Source organism: Gadus morhua, chromosome 21, assembly GCF_902167405.1.
Source record: "Gadus morhua chromosome 21, gadMor3.0, whole genome shotgun sequence".
NCBI lineage: Eukaryota > Metazoa > Chordata > Actinopteri > Gadiformes > Gadidae > Gadus > Gadus morhua.
The window spans coordinates 21557530-21580971 of record NC_044068.1 but is presented as its reverse complement, the minus strand read 5'-3'; the positions used below and the strand labels follow the sequence as shown (position 1 = coordinate 21580971).

The 23442-nt window shown below is 43.2% G+C and overlaps 1 protein-coding gene across 3 annotated transcripts in view; it reads right to left on the bottom strand.

The window, feature by feature from the left end:
- The window catches only part of si:ch211-243j20.2 (uridine-cytidine kinase-like 1), a 49859-nt gene that overhangs the window by 10688 nt on the left and 15729 nt on the right, over positions 1-23442 (bottom strand). For all 3 annotated transcript variants that reach the window (XR_003974300.1, XM_030345041.1, XM_030345043.1), the window contains exons 3-8: positions 21557-21663; positions 17281-17451; positions 9440-9511; positions 5302-5491; positions 4671-4732; positions 1225-1241 (exon numbers count right to left, since the gene is read on the bottom strand). Coding sequence is in view for 2 of the 3 variants with exons in the window: in XM_030345041.1 (XP_030200901.1) it covers positions 1225-1241; positions 4671-4732; positions 5302-5491; positions 9440-9511; positions 17281-17451; positions 21557-21663 (619 nt within the window). In the remaining variant the exon portion in view is untranslated. The remainder of the gene's footprint in view (positions 1-1224; positions 1242-4670; positions 4733-5301; positions 5492-9439; positions 9512-17280; positions 17452-21556; positions 21664-23442) is intronic.

The window sequence follows — 23442 nt, the reverse complement described above, 5'->3', positions numbered from 1 at the left end:
TAGGTTATGATTCTGGACGATTTTTTAGGTAGTGGCCATCGCCAAAATGCACCAGAATACAGGAAATCATCTACCAAATTCAAAATTATGTAGCTTCTCTCAGCTCACGTATAGTTGAAGTGTGCAGTCATTTGGCCCTCCGATGGTTATGATAAAAAATGTGGCCCTCTTTATCATGAAAGTTGCCCATCCCTGGAGTAGCATCATCATCACTGCCAGCTGACATCAGACGCCTTGCTAGAGAAAAACAGTTCCAACCATCACATTAGGTGACTCTAGAAATGCAGCAAACATGAGGCTTAGTAACACAGCAGTTATAGACTTTTTGTCTTTTTTTTCATCTTTAGTTATGTGTTCATAATGGTACGGCCCTCTGAGGACTTTGGAAAAATTGAAATGGCCCTTGATGTGAAAAAGGTTCCCCACCCCTGGTTTAGGCCATACCCATACACTGTAACATATGGGTCCAGTTAGTGTTTGTTTAGGCCATACATACACTGTAACATATGGGTCCAGTTAGTGTTTGTTTAGGCCATACCCATACACACTGTAACATATAGGTCCAGTTATTGTTTGTTTAGGCCATACATACACTGTAACATATTGGTCCAGTTAGTGTTTGTTTAGGCCATACACACACTGTAACATATAGGTCCAGTTATTGTTTGTTTAGGCCATACATACACTGTAACATATTGGTCCAGTTAGTGTTTGTTTAGGCCATACATACACTGCAACATATAGGTCCAGTTAGTGTTTGTTAAGGTCATACACTAACATATAGGTCCAGTTATGTTTGTATGGTTGTGTGAGAATGGCTCCTCGATAGGGGAGTCGTGTGTCGCAGGGGGCTTCTTTGTGAACTGTCAATTATGTTATCATTCATTTTGCGTCTATTGTGTGCACAGCTAATGACCATCGGGCCAAAATCGTTTTTGATGCATGATCCAATTTCAGTCACATGGGAGAACGACCACGGACGTCTAAGCTCAGAACCCACAGAAACACACGCACACACTTCCTCTCGCAGATGCTTTGATATAGCAGCAACAATGACCAAAGAAAAGGGACCAGTTGAGGGGCCCACTGCAGGAGTAGCAATGGCTGCGGTGAGGACGGACTCTCCACTCCCATCGGATGTCAAGGTTCAGAAAGGTCAACAGGAACAGGAAAGAAAAAGAAGGAAGGGAGGATACGGAGGAGGGAGGATGGAGGAGCTCATACCTTACTGTGATCTCCCGCTGGAACATTTGCAGATGGGGGGGACATATGTAGACACAGTACACAACAAGAAGAATCTCATTAAACAGCACTGTACGTTTCTCTAGTCTGAATTCTTTGTTAGGATGCTTAATCGTAAAATGTATTAATAGGTGTCCGACCAGCCAAGCTGCTTGGTCCCCTATTGTTTCTGTTACGTTTTTTACCCCTCAAATTCTGTAAAAGTCATACTGCAGCCTATACTGTGAGTCGAAAACTCTTGAAATTGTCAGGTATGGTTACCAATAACCCCCACTACCCATAAACCCAAACTTATTTCTCCTCACCAGATTGACCTGGACTCAAAATTCTTTCAGAATATGAATATCTAGAATCAGATGCATTTATAAAACCCTAAAAATGTTTACTTTCCCACAATTAAAAACTAAACATGATAAAAACATTCACAGGCTTCAAAAATAATCAAAAATTCACCAAAATCGCCACATAAAATCTTTAGACCAAGCCTCACACAAATCTTCGAACAGAATTTTTTTATTTACCGTATTTTCCGCACTATAAGGCGCACCTGAGTGTAAGCCGCAGCAGCTAAATTGAATGATGTGTACATAGATGAGCCGCACTGGACTATAAGCCGCGGGTGCAGTGATGTTGCTAGGTACGCGTCCTGCGTCCCTGAATTAATAGGTGTCCGACCAGCCAAGCTGCTTGGTCCCCTATTGTTTCTGTTACGTTTTTTACCCCTCAAATTCTGTAAAAGTCATACTGCAGCCTATACTGTGAGTCGAAAACTCTTGAAATTGTCAGGTATGGTTACCAATAACCCCCACTACCCATAAACCCAAACTTATTTCTCCTCACCAGATTGACCTGGACTCAAAATTCTTTCAGAATATGAATATCTAGAATCAGATGCATTTATAAAACCCTACATTTTTTTACTTTCCCACAATTAAAAACTAAACATGATAAAAACATTCACAGGCTTCAAAAATAATCAAGAATTCACCAAAATCGCCACATAAAATCTTTAGACCAAGCCTCACACAAATCTTCGAACAGAATTTTTTTATTTACCGTATTTTCCGCACTATAAGGCGCACCTGAGTATAAGCCGCAGCAGCTAAATTGAATGATGTGTACATAGATGAGCCGCACTGGACTATAAGCCGCGGGTGCAGTGATGTTGCTAGGTACGCGTCCTGCGTCCCTGAATTAATAGGTGTCCGACCAGCCAAGCTGCTTGGTCCCCTATTGTTTCTGTTACGTTTTTTACCCCTCAAATTCTGTAAAAGTCATACTGCAGCCTATACTGTGAGTCGAAAACTCTTGAAATTGTCAGGTATGGTTACCAATAACCCCCACTACCCATAAACCCAAACTTATTTCTCCTCACCAGATTGACCTGGACTCAAAATTCTTTCAGAATATGAATATCTAGAATCAGATGCATTTATAAAACCCTAAAAATGTTTACTTTCCCACAATTAAAAACTAAACATGATAAAAACATTCACAGGCTTCAAAAATAATCAAGAATTCACCAAAATCGCCACATAAAATCTTTAGACCAAGCCTCACAAAAATCTTGGAACAGAATTTTTTTATTTACCGTATTTTCCGCACTATAAGGCGCACCTGAGTATAAGCCGCAGCAGCTAAATTGAATGATGTGTACATAGATGAGCCGCACTGGACTATAAGCCGCGGGTGCAGTGATGTTGCTAGGTACGCGTCCTGCGTCCCTGACGCATTAAAATCTGAAAGGACGCACTAAACTCACTATCCATGCGTCCCGGGGACGCATCTCATTTTCCCCATGAAAAACGATACATTGTGAACATTAAACAACTCGTGTTTAATCACAGTAACTGGCCAAAGAAACCTTATTGTGAGCAGACCGGACAAGCGCTGTTTCAACCCTCTGCGCATCTACTCGGCGCAGACGTGATCCCCTGTACAAAGTATCGCGACATGCTAATTTAGCCGCTACCAAAACAACTAGCTCGTCACCGCTGATTTCATTTCAACAATTAAAAATACGAACTTCATAGTAAATAAACCCACGTTTCCACTGCTCGATGCTGTGCTCATTCGTGTCGATTATGTTGTAACGTTTAGGGGACGTGCTGTAATGAAATAAATGAAACATAATCCGGTGGTGGTGATGAAAACTACATTGAACGGCAGCCGCCATATTGTTATGCCCAAACGGCGCCTGCGCATACATCGCGCTTCCAACGAGATCCCGTTTTTCTCGAGAAACAGGCAGAGAAGAGAGAACGCAAAAATGCCACCAAAGAAAAAGATGAAACCTATTGCAGGTCAGCAAACTATTGCAGCTGCATTTTCTGTCCCCACTACTACTTCCAGCGTTTCCTGCTGGAGCCCGCCACTGGTGGCGGGGCGCGGACCGGTCATAGAGCCCATAGAGTTAAAGTCAGTGGACTCGTCTGTAACCTGTAAAATCCATAGATTAGCCGCACCGTTATATAAGCCGCAGACTCGAAAAATGGGGAAAAAGGCGCGGCTTATAGTCCGAAAATTACGGTAGTTCCATTTGAGAAATATTGTCCAATAAAGTTGGAGAAGTTAGACCATTTTGTTATTGTATAAAAAAAAAAACATACGACTATTAGGTGGATACCAATACCCCCCCCTACCCATAAACGCAAATTGTGGTACTGCACCCAAAGGTGGCAGTATTTAAAACAATTATGAACTAGCCTTATTTCTCCTTACTAGATTGACCTGGACTCAAAATTCTTTCATCCTATTAATCTCTAAAATCAGATGCATCTTTTTCACCTTGGTCTTCTGCTATAAAAATGTTCACTTTTCCCACAATTTCATAGAAAACCCGAACGACCACAGTCTCAAACCATTTTGCCTATATGACCATTTTGTTATTGTATAACTAGCAAACAGCCATCATCAGGTGGATACCATTGACAGTGCACATTTTCAGATCTGTACTCTTTTAAGAAAGCCCTTAATTCTCTTGTAAAATGTGTGCTTGGAGTTTTTTTGATGTTGTGTGCTTATCAATCGACATTTTCACTATGTGAATGAGGCTTTATGCAGTTCAGGAATGTCAGTGGCTCAACGGGATAATGCTGTGTACTGGTGATCCTTAGGTTGAGAGTTCAGTGTGTTCTTGAATTTTTATTTTGCTCGGACCCCGTTAATCACCGCTTGCGGTTATATTTGTACTTGTTTTTCGTGAGGGGTTTTGCAAAAAACTACTTTGAATACTAGTCCTCGGTAACTCAGTGAAAAAATATTAGCTGTATGAGTTGAAAGGAAACAGGAGAGTTGCAGACAAGGGCTGACAAGAGCACCTCCCCTCTCCATTTCAACGACCGGAGTCCACCGGCACCAAAACATGTAAAGCATCTGACCCTCTGGGTTCCAGATATAAAAACAAGAGGGGCCAGAAGACTGCTTACCTTCTCCAACTGGCTGTGGACATGCTGGACTATGAGGTCCAGCGCTACGAAGTTGTCCCCCCCTGGGTTAAAACAAGGAGATGGACAGACTGACACCTAGCAGACACCCAGACAACCACTTCATCGAAATCAAGAGCAACATGCAGGGGGGCTCGTCCACTGATCCATGTAGCCAATAACGATTCAATCCATGTACAAATATCTGATGAAGTAAATATTTAAGACTTGATTCGTTCAAAAAAAGTAAAACTGATGGTTTATCAACGCTATTGTAACTACATGGCCTCTCATGCCAGCTGTTAGATCCATGTGGTTGGTCTTTATTATTCACATACTGCCTGCAGTACTGCACTACGACCACGAATGTACATGAAGTGACTTACAAATATGTAAAGAATCACAAGCATTTCCCAACACATAGACTATTTCTATATCACACCAACATAGAAATGGCTTCAGCGTAAGATGATGTGCAATGACTCACCTCTGGGCACCACCATGTCAGCCAGCTGGACCTCTGTACAGTGACTCACCTCTGGGCACCACCATGTCAGCCAGCTGGACCTCTGTACAGTGACTCACCTCTGGGCACCACCATGTCAGCCAGCTGGACCTCTGTACAGTGACTCACCTCTGGGCACCACGATGTCAGCCAGCGGGACCGTGGGTTCGATGTACTGCTCAAAGGCCGGCTTTACGAATCGATTGTACTGCCGGATTACGCCGCCGATGTCCCGGCCGCGGGCCGTGATGTCCCTCTTCAGCCGCCGCACCAGACGGATGTCCGAGTCGGTATCCACAAAGACCTTCATGTCTAACAGCTGAGGGCAGAGGAATAGTCTTATTAAAGGACAATTCCGTAATTTTGAACATTGAGCCCCCTTTCTGATTTGTCTAGGATGAAATATAGTGGTTAACTTCGAATGGCCCCTGCCTGCTTCACAATGGCTGGCTAAGTGAATTCAAAAACACACCTAAACGTTCGTTTTCAGAAATGTCAATCGAGTGGTTAGTGTTGTTCGTTGATGTTCTTAATCAAGTATCGTAGCGAAATACAGTTTCTGTCGTGTTTTATTTGGCATTTTATAAATCTGCATTTTGTAAATGAAACGGAAGGGGTTGTAGTCTTTTCGCTCGGTTCTAGCCCTACTGTTGATACGGAGAACTGAGCGAAAAGACTACAGGACAGGACCGGAACAGGTTCCGGTTCCGGTCCCGTTTCCTTTTCATTTTCAAAATACCAAATAAAACATGGCAGAAACTGTATTTCGCTACGATACTTGATTAGGAACATCAACGATTTGAAATAAGCCAAATACTTGAGACAGGACCAATATTCAGAATTTCGGCGTCACACTCTATTTCATCCTAGACAAACCAGAAAGGGGGCTCAATGTTCAAAATACTGGAATTGCCCTTTAACCCCTAGGGAAACAATCAGTCACTCTGCTTCAGATAGTTGCCGGAGCATCAAAAGATACCATCAAAAACCTTCTAAGTTTAAACCAACAATGAAAAGGCGTCTCGCGACGTTTCTGTACACAGGCTTCGATTTCTCCATGCTGACGTTTTACAGGCCCAAAAGAAGGACATGGATATTTATTTTCTATGCAGCAGACCTACTGGGCATTGCATGCAACATCGTATCAAAACTAAGGGATGAGTTTGAAGATACCAAAAGCAAAGCACAGGGACTTGCAGCTAGCTGTCATTTAACTCAGAGACGCTTACAAAGAGACATTTTGATGAGATCTGTGAGGACCAGCGCCTCACAAGTCCAGAAGAACGTCTCAAAGAAGGCGTCTTTAACGTGTGCATTGATACTGTTGTTCCTGAAACATTGATTCAGAGGGATGGATGCAAGACATGAGATTCCAATGTCTGCATCAGTGTTTCCGCTAGAATAAATTGGTGTCGGTCATGTGACCTGGAAAGGTTTCATTTTAACGTTTTTAGATCGGGCCCAGAAAATCAAGCCAGACCCAACCCGAGCCCGTGCACGTTCTGTCCGAGCCCGGCCCGGCCAGACACATTAACTGTAATTATGAGCCCGAGCCCGATTTCAACCCGAATTTTTTTTAATAAATGTGTAACTTTGTACACATTTGTTACTTAGGCCTACTCTGCTAAATATATATGTAAGGAATAATGTATAGAACGCCGGTCATTATCGGGAAAATAATCCCAGACATTATCCTCTAACTATATATACATTATCCCGCTTATCACACAGCTACTTGCCAAAATGAAAAAATAACTATTCGTTACCAGCATTCGTAGTGTTGATCAGCAGTGAAATAGTCCGCCAAAGATGTTGACGTCGCTTAACAACCGAAGACGCTGGGGTTGACAAGTTACTGCACTACTTACTACCCATGCAAGTGAACGGAGTGTTCCACGGCATTGAGAAGACCCGTGTAATAAAGGCCTATAATATTTCTGTCTATGGCATAGATTTCTCCTCAGATAAGGCCAATAAAGCAATGATTGGGTCTTGCCGGGTCGGGTCGATCAAAACCCTCATTGTTTTACAATTGGCTAACCAATGACAACTGTAGCATATTCAAACACAATTCAAATTGTGCAGAGGGATTTATTTCCATTGATCATTCTGACCGGAGACATTTATAATTTCCGTTCCTCCTGGGAGTAGCTCAGGAGGTAGAGCGGGTTGGCTGGTAACCTGAAGGTTGTTGGTTCGATCCCCGGCTCCTCCTAGCTGAGTGTCGAGGTGTCCTTGAGCAAGCACCTTGCTCAAGGCTTAGGTTAGCACCTAACCTTAACTGCTCCCAACGAGCTGGCTGCCGCCGTTGTGTGAATGTGTGTGTGAATGGTGAATGTGAGGCAATATTGTAAAGCGCTTTGGGTGGCTAATGGTTAGAAAAGCGCTATATAAAAGCAGTCCATTTACATTTACAACGGAAATTTACAAATTTACATTTACATACAGGCAAACAATGATGCGATGCACGCATCCGCAGAGACACTGGCCCTTCTCTTCTCTAAAGCAAGCGTGCCCGCCAAATGGATTAACCAAAAACTCTATGTCCACAGAGGAGAGCAAGGAGAAGAATATGTTTTGAACATTGTTAAAGAAAGAAAACATTTGATTTAGGGGGAATCAAATGACCTCAGGTTAAACTGTTAGCCTTGCATTTAGGCCTATTTCTATTTTCTTTGGTCTGGGCACGATTCTCTCGGACGGTCCACTTGAATCTTGTGTTGGTTCTGTGCTGGATACGATATACATATTTGGTCTATGTTGAGTTAGTTTGCACACGTTGTCATGGTAGCGGTTGTTTGTGGCTTGCCCGCGCTGTATATTAATAAGCGCTACATGGTTTGCTTGAAGGACTTTATTTGACGTTGAATAATCGGAAGATGACATTACTGCTATCCTACCGAGCTTGAAATAGAACTAAACATTTTATTTTGATCCGTTTACTGTAGCCCAAGTCACGTCGTTGTTACATGCAGCGTTAATGCAACGTTTTCTTAATTTTCTTTGAACTTGAAGTTTAAAGTCAGTCATGCCTGCTTCCTTTACCTTTGCCTGCCTCCAGGTATTGCCTCTGGGGAATAAATAAATGCACATAAGTGCAGTTTTCTTACTGCAGTTATCTCAGTTATCAAAGCCTCTCATTTATCAAAATGCAGTGTGGAACGCCTTGTGGTTTCTGGTGTATTGTTCATTTTGCTGGCGTCTCTACAACCGCACCTCCATTGTCAAAGACCCCAAACCCCATTCCTAACCCCAGGGGGTTTTATGGTGCGCTGCTGGGTCCTGGTAGACAGTTCTATCTCATCATAGTGATTAAGGATTGAATATAATTGAGTTTGGGCCAAAGACTGGTGAGAGGTGACCATCCTAGTCCCGCTCTCAATGGGCCAAATATAGAGGATTCTGCTGCTGGTTGTTCAAATCCCAAACAATAGCGACGTCTAGAAGGAAAATCAACACCCAAAAGTGGTGGTGTTAAACAACGGATGACGTTACGGACGCTACAGTCTATGGTTGTAGTGGATAGTTTCTCCCCCAGGGATCAGCTGTTATAGACTGTGATTGTATGGAGTGATTGATGAATGCAGACATCAAGCTGCTTTGTCCTGTATACAAGGGGAGGGAAATCAGCTCTGGAGGGGTGGGGTTCAGGGAGTGGGGTGGGCCTTATCGCTTCAGTCCAGCGGACGCTGAATTACAAAAGGCGTGAAGAGATAAATCAATATGCTAGAGGTGGATAGGAGGAAAGCACTATAGTAAGCGTCACAAACACACACAGGCATGCAAGCACCAACACACATACCAGACCCCCAAACAAGGCACTGCGGGTAGAGTAAGGCAGAAGGCGCCATCCTCAACAAACATGGCCCCTCTTTGGCTCTTGTTTATCTTACGCTAACTGGACGTGCACTCCAACACACACATCTAGCTGATGTAATTTCCCTTGGGGAAATTGGTAAAAAGGTACAGAATGAGCATTACTTTTTCCTCCCTGTGTTCTGGCACACTTAATTAAACAGCGTAATGAATTACGCTGGACAAGCCAAACAGATGAGCAAAGGACCCTCCGGAAAACATAGTCCAAATAATTAGTTATTACAATATTTTGAAGTCTCACTATAATAGGAAAAGAATGCTTACTCATGAAACTTCAGTGTATCTACTAATCTTTTTGCATTAAAATCCTTACAAATCACAATAGCTTATTATGATACAAAACCTATGATTTGCACAGGCCTATTGGAATGCAGCAGACGTTTGAACTTACCTTTAGCAGCTCCTTGTTGGCGAAGGCCAGAATGCCCTCGAAGATGACGACATTGGCCCCGTAAACAGTTTTCTGTCAGATGAGGAGTAAACAACAACACAAACATCCTCATATAACATAGCCATCAAAAGGCATCGACGTGGCACTGAAGAACCTAAACAAGTAGCTCACCAGACATCCAAACATTCTTAGAGAATTCTTCACCACCTAAACATGTTTCACTAATGAAGGGTTTCAAGCATTTGCTGAAATGCTGTGTAAAAACATTTATATTCAAGGGGATTGATATATTGTTACCGTATTGCCACGGTGTGGTACGCACCACGGTAAAGGCCTCACAGTACGGTCAGCTACAGTAGGGTACCGCTACAGTAGGGTACCACCACGGTACGGTCAGCTACAGTAGGGTACCACGGTACATCAGCTACAGTAGGGTACCACGGTACATCAGATAGAGCAGAGTACCACCACAGTACATCAGCTGCAGTAGGGTACCACGGTACATCAACTACAGTAGGGTACCACCACGGTACATCAGCTACAGTAGGGTACCACCACAGTACATCAGCTACAGTAGGGTACCACCACGGTACATCAGCTACAGTAGGGTACCACCACGGTACGGTCAGCTAAAGTAGGGTACCACGGTACATTAGCTACAGTAGGGTACCACCACGGTACATCAGCTACAGTAGTGTACTACCACGGTACATCAGCTACAGTAGGGTACCACCACTGTACGGTCAGCTACAGTAGGTTGGGCTTGTGGTACGTAGCGCAGTACTGGGCTACTGTTACTGGACAACGGTACGTAGCGCGGTACTGGGCCAACGTCACGTAGCGCGGTACGTAGAGCGGTACTGGGCTAACGGTACGTATTGCAGTACCTAGCATGGTACTGGGCTAATGGTTTGTAGCGCGGTTCCTAGAGCGGCACTGGGCTACTGGTCCGTAGCGCGGTTAATAATAATAATTAGAGCTGTCAGTTAAACGCGTTATTAACGACGTTAACGCAAACCAATTTTAACGGCGTTAATTTTTTTATCGCGCGATTAACGCAATTATTATATTTAAAAAAAAAAAAAAAAAATAAATTTCTTTGGCTCAAAACAAAGAAGCAGTAGCCTGACTGCTATGTTCAAATGACATTTGTTCAAAGCAGTCGTTTAATTGCACTATAGGCTCTTTTTTTGTATCGTCCTGTTTTGATCAGTATATGCCAATGTTGTTATCAATAAAAAATCATTTGCACAAGGCAAGCCGATGCACTTCACCATGTTGATAAGAGAATTAAAATGAGAAGAATTATGGGACAAAAAAATCAAGGGATATTTAGCATAGAAAAATAATTTGTGATTAATTGCGATTAATCGTGAGTTAACTATGACATTAATGCGATTAATCACGATTAAATATTTTAATCGCTTGACAGCTCTAATAATAATGCATTTTATTTATGGGCGCCTTTCTTGACACTCAAGGTCACCTTACAAAATCAAACATCCATAATAGCAAAAAATAACAACATAATAAAACAGTGTACAAGAGAAAAACAGTGTGGTCATTCTAGTCCCAAGAATGCAACTGACTAAAAGGGAGTAGGCTTGGCTGAATAGATACGTTTTCAGGTGAGATTTGAAAGTGATAATGGAACTGGAAGTTGGATGTCATGAGGCTCTTGAACCCATGGTAACCAGACGTGCTGGTGGGAGGGTGAGCTGGATGGAGGAAGACGATCTCAGAGAACGGTTGGGTGTCTTGATATGGAGGACGTCGGTAAGATACTGAGGGGCAAGATTGTTGATGGCCTTGAAAGTGAGAAGCAGGATCTTGTAAATGATGCGATATTTGATTGGGAGCCACCTGAGTTGCTGCAGGACAGGCGTAATGTGACTGATGGAGTTTTTTTTAGTAATGATACGGGCTGCAGAGTTTTGTACCAGTTGTAATTTATGTATGGACTTAGCAGGTAAACCAAAGAGGAGAGAGTTGCAGCAGTCCAGACGCTATGCGACCAGGGTGTGAACAAGAATTTCAGCACTGTTGGGGGAGAGAGATGGGCGCAGGCGAGAGATGTCACGTAGGTGGAAGTATGCTGACCGAGTGACATTATTGATATGGGACTGAAATGATAGGGTGCTATCCAGGATGACACCCAGACTCTTGACCTGGGGAGAGGGGGAATCTGATGAAATGTCAATGGAGATGGAGAAGTTATTTATTTTAGAGAGGGTGGATTTGGTGCCAATAAGGAGGATTTCAGTTTTATCACAGTTGAGTTTGAGAAAGTTTTGGGAGAACCAGGATCTGATTTCCTGGAGGCAATCGGAGATGGAAGTGGGAGGGAGGGTTGTGGTGGACAAGTAGAGCTGGGTATCATCTGCATAACAATGGAACTGAATATTATATTTATGGAAAAAATGGCCAAGAGGGAGGAGATAGATAATGAACAGGAGGGGTCCAAGGACAGAACCTCTGGGGTACACCAGAGGATAGGGGGGAAGAATGGGATCTACATTTTTTGAGTTGGACAAACTGAGTACGTCCAGATAGATATGATTTAAACCAGTCCAGAGGTGTCTCAGATATTCCGAGGGAGGCTAATCGGTCGATGAGGATGGTCTGGGAAAGGCTGTCAAAAGCTGCAATCAGGTCCAGGAGGATCAGGATGGCGAGTTGTCCAGCGTCTGCAGCCATGAGGAGGTCATTGGTTAGTTTAACAAGAGCTGTTTTGGTGCTATGAAGTGGGTGAAAGCCTGATTGGAACTGTTCGTAAAGAGTATTGTGAGAGAGGTGATCATGAATCTGAGAGGCAACTGTTTTTTCCAGAATTTTTGAAAGGAAGGGGAGGTTGGAGATTGGGTGGAGATTGTTGAAGTTGCTGGGGTCAGCACTGGGTTTCTTGAGAATAGGGGTTATTGCAGCTGATTTGAGGGGTGACGGAACAGTACCAGAGATGAGAGAGGAATGGATAATTGCAGTTATAAGAGGGGTCAGGGATTGAATGCAACCTTTAACCAGTATCGTAGGGAGAGGATCAATTTGGCAAGTGGATGGTTTAGATTTGCAGACAAGGTCGGAAATTTCAGCAGCAGAGGGGAGGTTAAAGTCAGAGAATGGACGGGAGAAAAACTTTTTGAAAGTCAGGGGAGGGTAGGATGGTTAAGATCAGGGGGGCTAACTGCTGATGAATTTGGTAAATTTTAGTATTAAAAAATGTCATAATGGAATTACAGGAGTCAGCGGGGTAATAATGGGGAGGGAGAGAGTCCGGTGGGCGTAGCGTTTTGTGAACCAGGCAGAATAGTGCTCGAGAGTTTCCAGTACCTAACCTGATTATTTCTGGGCTAATGGTCCGTAGCGCGGTACTGGGCTAAGGGTCCGTAGCGCGGTACTGGGCTAAGGGTCCGTAGCGCGGTACTGGGCTAACGGTCCGTAGCGCGGTACTGGGCTAACGGTCCGTAGCGCGGTAATGGGCTAACGGTCCGTAGGGCGGTACTGGGCTCACGGTCCGTAGCGCGGTAATGGGCTAAGGGTCCGTAGCGCGGTACTGGGCTAATGGTACTTAGCAAAAAAGAGAGGGACAGAAAAAGAGAGACAGAAACAGAGAGACGAGGCCTTAAATCATCAATTAGATGTTCAGCAACCTTGGCCCTGACATTTGGATAAGACCAGAATCCTGGTCTTCCATAAAAGGAATCGGAAATGTGTAGGGCTGCCCCCGACCAATGATTTTGCTAGTCGACTAGTAGTCGTTAGTACATGCCATTATTCGAATAATCGTCACATGTTTATGATATAATTATTATTATTTTTAATTTTTTTGGGGCATCAGAAAATGGTTTGATTCCAGGGCTGAGAAATGTGCTACTCATCACGATCAACTTAAATATTGCTGCAGCGATGCATCATATATCCGTTGCATCCACAACATCCGCATCGATCGATGAGAGATTGGAGCATGAGTAAGACAAATAGAAGAAACGACGAAGAAGAAAGGCGTCGCGAACGACTGCGTTACTGGAGAAAGAGCGTCTTTTCTTGCTTCAATTCACATCTAACAAACACTGAGACAAATGTAGTTGATTTCTGTGTTTAACTGAGAAAACAGGGGGTGTAAGGCCGGAACCCTATAATGTTCCGCTAACTGTTCAATAATAATTGTTACGAGAGTAGCGTATGTGTGTGCGCGGGGATAGCAGTGTGTGTGTGCGAGTGGACGAGCAAGGAGAGCGAGCGGTAGCGCGTGTCAGTGTCTGTGCAAACGTGTACAGTAAAGTTAGTGAAACTAAGAATGAAGTACCCAGCCTGTCAAGAATAAAATGCGACTAATCAGCCAATGAAAACTTGGTAGAGTAAGACTCTTCGTCCACAATTAGGGGGCAGCCCTAGAATGTGTAAGAGTGTTCTCAGAGTACATAGGACGACCCCCTCACCAAGCCTCCCACTGGAGACTCACCCCTCAGCCTCCCACTGGAGAATCACCCCTCAGCCTCCCACCGGAGACTCACCCCTCAGCCTCCCACTGGAGACTCACCCCTCAGCCTCCCACTGGAGACTCAATCCTCTCCTCCCACTGGAGACTCACCCCTCTCCTCCCACTGGAGACTCACCCCTCTCCTCTCCTCCCACTGGAGACTCACCCCTCTCCTCACTCCTCTCCTCAGCCCTCTCCTCACCCCTCTCCTCTCCTCTCCTCCCACTGGAGACTCACCCCTCTCATCTCTCCTCAGCCCTCTCCTCAGCCATATCCTCAGCCATATCCTCAGCCCTCTCCTCAGCCCTCTCCTCAGCCCTCTCCTCAGCCATATCTAGCTTATTTAGTGAAAGCAATTTAACTGAAATTGACAGAAAGAGAGACAGTGAAAGAGACAGAGACCCAGAGAGACCAGGGGAGAGAGGGAGGGAAAAAGAAAGAGAGAGAGACCAAAGGAGACAGAAGGCTTTTTTTTTTTGCATACAAATATTTTTATTTATTTATGATTCAAAAGACTCACTCGCATGCAAGAATCGAGCTATAGAAACGCTGTAGTACATATTCAAGGCCACTCTGTGGCGCTGGTTCTACACCAACAAAAGAAGACCACGGCAGAGAAAGGAGTTTTTAAACCTTTCAGATTGAGCAAAATCTAGTAAATATAAATTCGATTTTATACATTCAAAATAAAGATTTTAATCTTTATTTTGTTAGTAATTCAATTTACCTAGGGGCTGTATTTAAAGCTACAAAAATATCACAATTGAAATGAAACCAAAGGGGGGGGGGGGGGGGGGATGACGTCATTGTTTGCGTATCTGGCGTCCACACGAATCCGAACACGAAAACGCAAAGGGACGTTTTATCCACCCTGGGACCTGTTTTCAAAAAAGTGCGTTTTCGGGAGATAAGACGACAGCCTTCACTTGGCCTCTCCTGCGAGTAATGAGAAATGGTGCAAGACTAACTCATGAAACGAATGTCGCTGAAGAATCATCGAGCTGGCAGACCAAGGTACAATCCAAGGTCAAGACCAAGGCAGAGAACGTCCTCAACAGGACGGACGGACAACCCTACCATCGAAAACCAAGGCCTGTCAGTGCTCCAACTCAACGTCGAGGGCCTTACCATCGCCAAACTCGAAGTAATCAGGCATCTCGCCGTTTCCATTAAAGTGGCAGTAGTCCTCCTGCAAGAGACACACTGGGTTTCTGAGAACAACCTCAAGCTGCCTGGGTTCCTCCTCGCTGGGTCCATCCACAGCAAGACGCATGGAATGGCAACCCTTGTCCGGGAAGGATTAAGCTGGACAGCCACCAGCCAATCTTCACCTGGCTGCAACATGGAGTGGCTGGTCACCAAAATCCAAGAAACATCTGTCGTGAATGTATACAAGCCCCCACCAACAGCGCTGACTTTATCATCACTTCCACCTGTGCCAGCTCCCGCCATCTATGCAGGTGACTTCAACTGCCAACATAAAGATTGGCGTTACAACCGAACTTCCCAGGATGGCGAAGCGCTGAGTGAGTGGGCTTCGCCACTCACTCAGAAGAGCCTCCAAACTTCTTTTCTGCACGCTGGAACTCGTACACCAACCCAGACTTGGCCTTCGCCATATTCCGCAGAAACGACCTGAAACCGGAGAAACGTGTCTTGGACAGGTTCCCTCGTTCACACCACCGGCCATCCATCATCACAGTACCATCGCTAGTACAGCCGGTAGCTGGAAAACCGGTCAGGAGATGGAATTTTAGGAAGGCGAACTGGCGGTTGTTTATGGCAGAAACGGAAAGAACTGCTGGACTGCGAGAACCAGAAGCAGCTGATGTGGACGCTGCATACGCCGCCTACTGTGAAGTCCTTCTGAGGCAGCAAAGCACAACATCCCGCGCGGCTACAACAAGAACTACATCCCGGGCTGGGATGAGGAGTGCAGCTGCCTGCTGCGCCAACACCAGCAGGTGAGCTCCAGGGAAGAAATGGACGCAACAGCAACAACATTACTGCAGAAGCTGGACGACACCCGAAGGTCCAGGTGGACTGCAGTAGTGGAATCTATCCACTCTAGCCGGAAGGCGTGGCAGACCATCAAACTGCTTTCAGGGAGAAAAGCAACACCCAGCAGGTGTCCAGTGACAGCAGATGCCATTGCTTCCCAGCTCCTGAAAAATGGCCGCTTCCCAGATGCAGACAAAAACTTCACACGACTGACCTCGTGCGAGGTATCGTCTCTCTCCAGAGCAGCCAGCGCCGATGCTAACCTCTCGGGAGACTTCACAGACTTCACAGCTGAAACTATCCCGGACCGGCACATGGTGAGGTTCATCATGGAGATGCTTTCAAACCGCAGCTTCACTCTACGGACCAGCGATGGCCAGACCAGCAGGCTTCGTAGGCTGAAGAACGGTGTTCCGCAAGGCTCCGTCCTCTCACCAATCTTATTCAACATCTACATTCACGACCTACCGGATACAACATCTGCCAAGTATGGCTATGCGGACGATTTGGCCATCATGCTTCGACGTCCAACAAGGAAGGCGATGGAAGATGGTCTCAACCGAGACATGGGCATCTTGGCAGATTACCTCCATAAGTGGCACCTTCAGGTCAGCATGGGCAAGACAGTGTCTGCAGCATACCACCTCAACAATCGGGACGCAAGAAGGGAACTGGGGTCACACTTTTCGGTGGGTCGCAGAATTAGGTGTAACACCGGATTCGTCTGGAAGGTCGGCCCAAACGCACACGACGTATGCGTTTTCACATCAAAAAAGATCTGTGTGGACGGGGCCTGAGTATACATCTGAGTGTAGGCTACAAACACGATTAACTATTTACAAGTGCAAAAACACCAACATATTCTTTATTTTGCTCACCAGTTGTTGAGCAAAAAAGCCTCGTAAGGACAGTTCCTCTGCGTCTTTCTTGTAGATCGCATCTTTCAACGTCTTTGTTTAATGCGACTGCATCACCTTCTCTCCCATGATGGTCAGCAGCTTGCGGATTTCACCGTCCCTCCAGGTAAAACTACTCAAGTTGATATCGCTGCGTTGTCTCTGTTGTAGAGACAGCGCAGCAACACCTCTACCCAAGTCCCACCCCTGGAACCGTGGAGCCGTCTAATCGCATTTACATCAAAATGAAACCGCCAATGTGTGTAGGGTCCGGGAGGGTAAATTGGGGTGCTAGCTCAAGCAGGCAATTTACCTCGGGCAGAGTAAACGCGCAGACCATGACACACATGAGATAAGACGGGCATATTTGGCAGTTTAAAAACACTGAGAGAGAGAGAGAGAGAGAGAGAGAGAGAGAGAGAGAGAGAGAATGTTTTAAGCCAACCATCATGGCGTCAGCGACTCACCCAGTCTTTTCTCCTGCTGTGGGAGGTGAAGTCGTAGACCGGAACTTTGATGCTCTTGCCTTTCTTCAGCTTCCTCAGCACAGTGACCAGCAGCTCAAAGTCAAAGGCATCGGGGTGGTCGAAGTTGTACTCGTTCTTACCGGCCAACTCCTGCTCTTCTTTATTCAATACCTGGCTCGTGCGCACACACACACACACACAGTTTAGTTACAGTGAAGGTAGGTCTACTACAGAAATTGATCTAATGATAACTAGGTGTTGGGAGTGTTTACAATGCTTACTCGGTAAGGCAAAAAGAGCCGATGGAAAAAACCCTCTAAAAAGGCATGTCGCCAAGTTTGCATCTTTCTTGTGCTACATTTGAAGATGGCATGCATATGGCCCATGCCCTAACTTCTAATGGTGCCATTTACCAGTCAATATAGAGGTCATTTTCAATTCAAAAGTATAAACACCAATAAATGAAACCGTGTCGGACAGAAGACTTTAATATTCTTGGAACTTCTGCTGATTGAAAAGAAGACGCTTCACTGATGAATGGTCAATGGGTCGCATTCAACGACACAATCCCGGAGTTTAAGCCGCGTTTCCAACGGACGAATTTCCCCAAGGATCAGACAGTGCTACGGCAGCAACGGGGCAGACGGCACAGATTCTGGGCCTCAACCACACAGGGCGAGGGTCGGAGATGAGCAGAGTTTCCAGTTTGTGAAGGATACATTCTTGCAAGATGAATTCATTCACAAGTGGTATATACTAGAATACTAGAATTTGAAAAGGTTTGTTTTATGCTTTTATGATTTTTCACTTTCCTCCAGCTTTTGCTAATCTGCTTTAAAATAATGTTTACCTAATCAGATCACAGGATGTTGAATAATGTTCAAGTGGATAGGATTTCTAATTATAGAAGCTGTAATGTTTAGATGGAGATAGTAACATAGGTTAATTGAACATACTCTGAGCCACTGCTCTCCTATCATATGGCGACTTCTCTTAGCTCTGTTAAGTTGAGGCCGTTCTCTATATCCCCAACAGTGTAGCGGTTCCGCAGGTAGTGCTATGTGTGATAAAAGGATTATGTATTGCTGTGTACTCTTGCGTATGTGTGGTCAAGCTTTCTTCTCGGGTGTTTTTACTAAAGGCTGTGAAACTCTATTGTGGGCCAACTCTGCTAGAAAGGAGACTGGTGCATGCATACATTAAATAGGCATTTACTGACAACTATTGTGTTTCTTCCATTTTGAAGTGTCATCTGTCCTAGACGCAGTGTCTCAAAGTAATTGCCACAACATCCACAAAGCCAATAAAAACAGTTCCACTTTGTAAATTTTTATTAAACATAATGAAATAATTAATATTTCAAATAATTATGGGAAAACTTGACATATTTAGGTGGATTCAGAAAAGTTATTTCTTTAAAAACACAATACTTTTTGAATGCAATATTGTAGAACTTCTGTGGACAAGCAGATGACACTGCTCTTTGACGAGGCGTTTGGGGATCCAACTCTTCATGTCGAGGGGTTTAAGACCCACACCCCAGAACACGTCAGTATGAGGGACCCTCAAATGAGGTGGTTCCCAGCCATGCCTCTTCAGTAAAGGGGCGTCAGAAGCCAAAAAACTGTCTAGTCAGATCAGGAAATGCCTGGCGTGTCCGCAATACCCCAGATGACAGCCCTGACATTCCTTCCTAGGCAGCCCCAGCTGTTTGTGTACATTTGCAAAAAGTTATTTTGAGAAAAAACGTTGCTTCTAATTTCTTCAAATTATTTTGGTACTGAGGTATATTGAACATCACTGTAGTGATTATATTTTATACAGTTGTTTATTTAATTCTATGCTTCAAAGGGTCCATAGTCAGCTTTATAAATTTTGTGAAACTTTAAATTATTAAAGTTAATTCAAATAGACAGATAATATAAAACATTACCTTATACGCAAAGGATCATGTACAGCGAAAAGGCTAATGGAGGAACCAAGCTGAAGGCTGTAGTAATGTAGTTATCAATAAGACCTACTGTGGGCTTCCTTTGGTTTCTTTGCAGCAGACGTTTTCAACTTCCATTAGCATTCTAGCACATTTTACACTAGTGCACCGAAATAAGGATGACAATAAATCCACTTGGGTCGGTCAACAAACCCAGGGTTGTGCTCCACTGTGGTACGTCCTGCCACCCTCTTCGCTTGACCAGGGCTGTAGTGGAGGCTTACGCAACTTGAACGTCTCCTAGTTAAGTTTTACCAGTGCAAGCCGTTATATATTCAAGTGGTGCTGTATTATCAGTGATTACTGTATCTGCGACTAATCACATCACCTATACTATGCAGACATGTTTCATCAAATGTTGTGTTTCTTCTACAGGCACTCGCACATTGAAATAACTAAGTGATGTGATCTATAGTCTTTAAGCTTTAGCATTAGTTTGAGCGTCATGCTCCCCATACACAAATATTGCTGAATGTAGTTGCATTTTGTGATTTGACATTGTGTCCTACTATTTTACATTCTACAAATAAGTTAACAAATATTCAGTATATCTTTTTTTTTTTTCCTTTGGTATGTCGTGGTCTGCCATACCTTGATAACAGAATTCATAGTTTACCACCTTTTTTTTACCACTACACTCCTAGTTGCAACAGTGCTCAAGTGTCAAACAGAGCCTGAATTAATGGTTCAGTGCAACTCAGGCTCTACTCTCGTTTGCCCAATCACAACAGAGTTGGCCAGCTGACCAATCAGAGCAGACTGGGCTTATGGGGAGGGGTAGCCATGGCAGGAAACCAAACCAGTTGAAAGGGGTCTACAGCACTGAGCAGTGGGAGCATAATATGGTGCATTTTATCATTGAAGCATGTGAACCTATTCAAGTAGTACCCACAAATTAAATGATTAACCAAGAAAATAGGTAATTTATGACATTTAAGGAAGAAGGCCAGGTTGTAGTTTCAGATTCAGACAACTTTATTTATCCCAAGAAGGGTCATTCATTTGCAGCTTACCCAGTCCATTCACACACCTTAAGAGACTTAAAAACTCAGACAAGATAGTTATGTCAAAGGCAGGAGATCAGCGTACATAGGTCAGTACAAAGAACCAACCAGCAGCAGTAAATAAAATAAAACATTTGTTATGGTTCATGGTTGCCAGGTTATGTTACTTATATATTTAAAAAGGTTTCCAGAATGTAGTGGCTATGTGATGCAACCTAAAACACTACCGGTAAAAAGTTTGGGGTCACCCAGAGAATTTCATGTCTTCCATGAAAACTCACACTTTTATTTTCAGCTGTGCTAACCTAAATGCAAAAGGGTTTTCTGATTATCAATTAGCCTTTTAACACGATTAGCTAAACAATATACCATTAGAACACAGGTGGTTGGTGGAATGGACCTCGGTACACCTATGTAGATATTCCATAAAAAATCTGCAGTTTCAGGCTAGAATAGTAATTTACCACATTAACAATGTCTAGACTGTATTTCTGATTAATTTAATGTTATCTTCATTAAAATAAACATTGCTTTTCTTTAAAAAATAATTACATTTCTGTCTCCTTGGAAATTTTGAACCAGGTGGTAGTTGCTATGTTATCAGTGTTTTCCCCAGTGAGAGTTTCAGTTCGAAGTAGTATACACAACCATCTGGTGCTGCCGTTTCGATTCAATTCAAAAAGCGTTATGGCACGACTCTTGAACCGTACTACCGATGCATTATTAATCTTTATTTTTTGGTACTTGATGGGAGTATGTTTTCTTTCCCTCCGAGAGTTTTGTACTTCGTTGATTAGAGAAAAAGCTTTTGTCACAAATATGACTTTCTATGAACAATGCTTCCTATGAACAATGCAATAATTACAACACAACATGGAAGAATGTAAAAAATAGGTTTCAGTTTTCTTTTCTTTCTAATCTTTATTTTCTATGTCATTAAAGCAAAAGCTGTTCTTGTGTCTGGCTGTGAGTTTACGTGCATGCTATGCGTAGATCGTGTCAAAACAAATCAGATTGGCCAATACACACTGAAGATAAATTTAATAATTTCAAAATTACAAAAGTTATCCCTCTCTGGCGAACAGAATGTTGCAGCAGGCGAACAAATTAAAAAAGTTAATTTTTTTATTCCGATTATTAATTTATCTGCATCGAGACGGAATCATTCTAGAGAATCGCGATGCATTGTAGAATCGATTATTTTTCCCACCCCTAGTTATGCAGATATTATATGATGATTAAGGAGGTAGTCTCTAAGTGATAGAGACTAGATAGGTGGTACCTTGTAAAAGGAGTCCATTGAGAGAAGAACCACCCAGGGAACATCCAGCGCCTCAATGATCTTATTGGCCACAGTGGTTTTCCCAGAAGCACTCCCTCCACAGAGGCCTATGGGACACAAAGAGGAGCTGCTGGGTTATTTTAACTATACACAACTGCATAGGAAGGCCTTGACCACACACAGTGGCCTGGACTGTGTGTAGAAATATGAGAAAATGTGAAGGAGCATTAGTATGGCCAGTCGAGTACATAGTTAGACATTATATTACATCTGATGACCGATAACATTTCCATTTGATTGGAAAACATATGCTTACTCAAATGGAAATTGATATTGATATTATGAAAGAACACATTCAATACAAGTTTCAGTGATCCAATGAAATAATCCAAAGTGTGAAATATTGTCGTATGCCCAGTCTTCAGACAAAGACTAATCTGAAAGAAGCCGATGCTATTTTAACAAGCAATTAATTACGCGTTAACGCAATCTTATTTTAACGTGATGAATACAAAATTGACGCACCTTTTTTTCCTTTCTCTGATTTTGAAAGGTTTTGCCTACAGAATGTCAACATTCATATGTGGTGATCACCAAGTTTCATATTCAGCCCACACTGAGTGAGTCAATAAAAGTCCCTCAAGATCACTTGGTCTAGTTTTTTTTGCTTATTAAGTACATTTGGTATGATAATGTGTCATTCCATTTGATAATCTCATTTAACGTCAATTGGAGTCGTTTAAAATATCATTTGAAAGTGCGATTAATCGCGAGATAACTCACCAATACTATGGGAATAATCGCAAACTTTTAATCTTTGCCCATGCCCTTATCGTTATATTTAAAAGAAAAAAATAATTGTTCACTCCGATAGCATGTAGCATGTTGCCCAACTCCAACAATAATGTCAATTTTCCTAATTCAATTTAACATTTTGGTTGATGATCTTGCAGCCAACTGAACTGGACTCTAGCAGTACACATTTGGTTATTTTTCTCAATTTGATTGAAGCTCTGAGTTACTCTTATTTATATGATTATTCACAGGTTTATGTTACTCTATTATGTCTGCTTTATGTTACTCTATTGCATTTCAATAATTTGAAGCTCTGGAAGCTCAGTGAGAGGTCTCCTATTCAAAGAATAATTACTAATGCTGCGTTTCCACCGTCAGGTTCGGTACGAATAGGTGCAGCATGGTTCGCGTTTCCACCGCCAAATGTGGGCGGAGTCCGGATTTAGACGTGATTACCATCAGGGTACTGTCGGCGGTGGAAACCCAAGCCGTAACTGTGCTGGCTCAAACCGCACCTTCAATACTAGGCCAAGGCGTTCTGGGCCAAAGCGCATCGTCGCTGGAAACGCGCCATAAGGTCCTGTGTCCTGAATGTTCATGGACTAGTTTTTGCACTAACCTCCTACGTCTTTTGCACTTCAGTTAATGTGAAGATAATGTTGTACACAGAATTAAATGTGACATTTCAAGTGAGATAGGCGGTCTTATTTTCCTCATTTTTTGTAATGCCTTTGAATATTATGGGGGACATTAATCGCAATATATATATATATATATATATATATATTGTAACTGTCATCATTAAAAGGTTTCTGTATTATAATTATTATTTTCATATTATAAGACATAAGGAAATTCATTTTTGTTTATATTAGTAATTCAATAATTGTGTTCGTTATTCAGGTTTAAAATTGTATTTATATTTTTTTTTGAATGACGTCACTTGTAAGGCTGATGTTTTAGAAGATTTCAGTTTGACATCTCAGTTTGAGATGCGGCATGAGAGAAGGTGAACAGCTTGTGATACGCATCGCCGAAAATAATCTAGTTTCAAAGTCCCTGTAAATAGCATGCAGCCAACGAGGTATGTT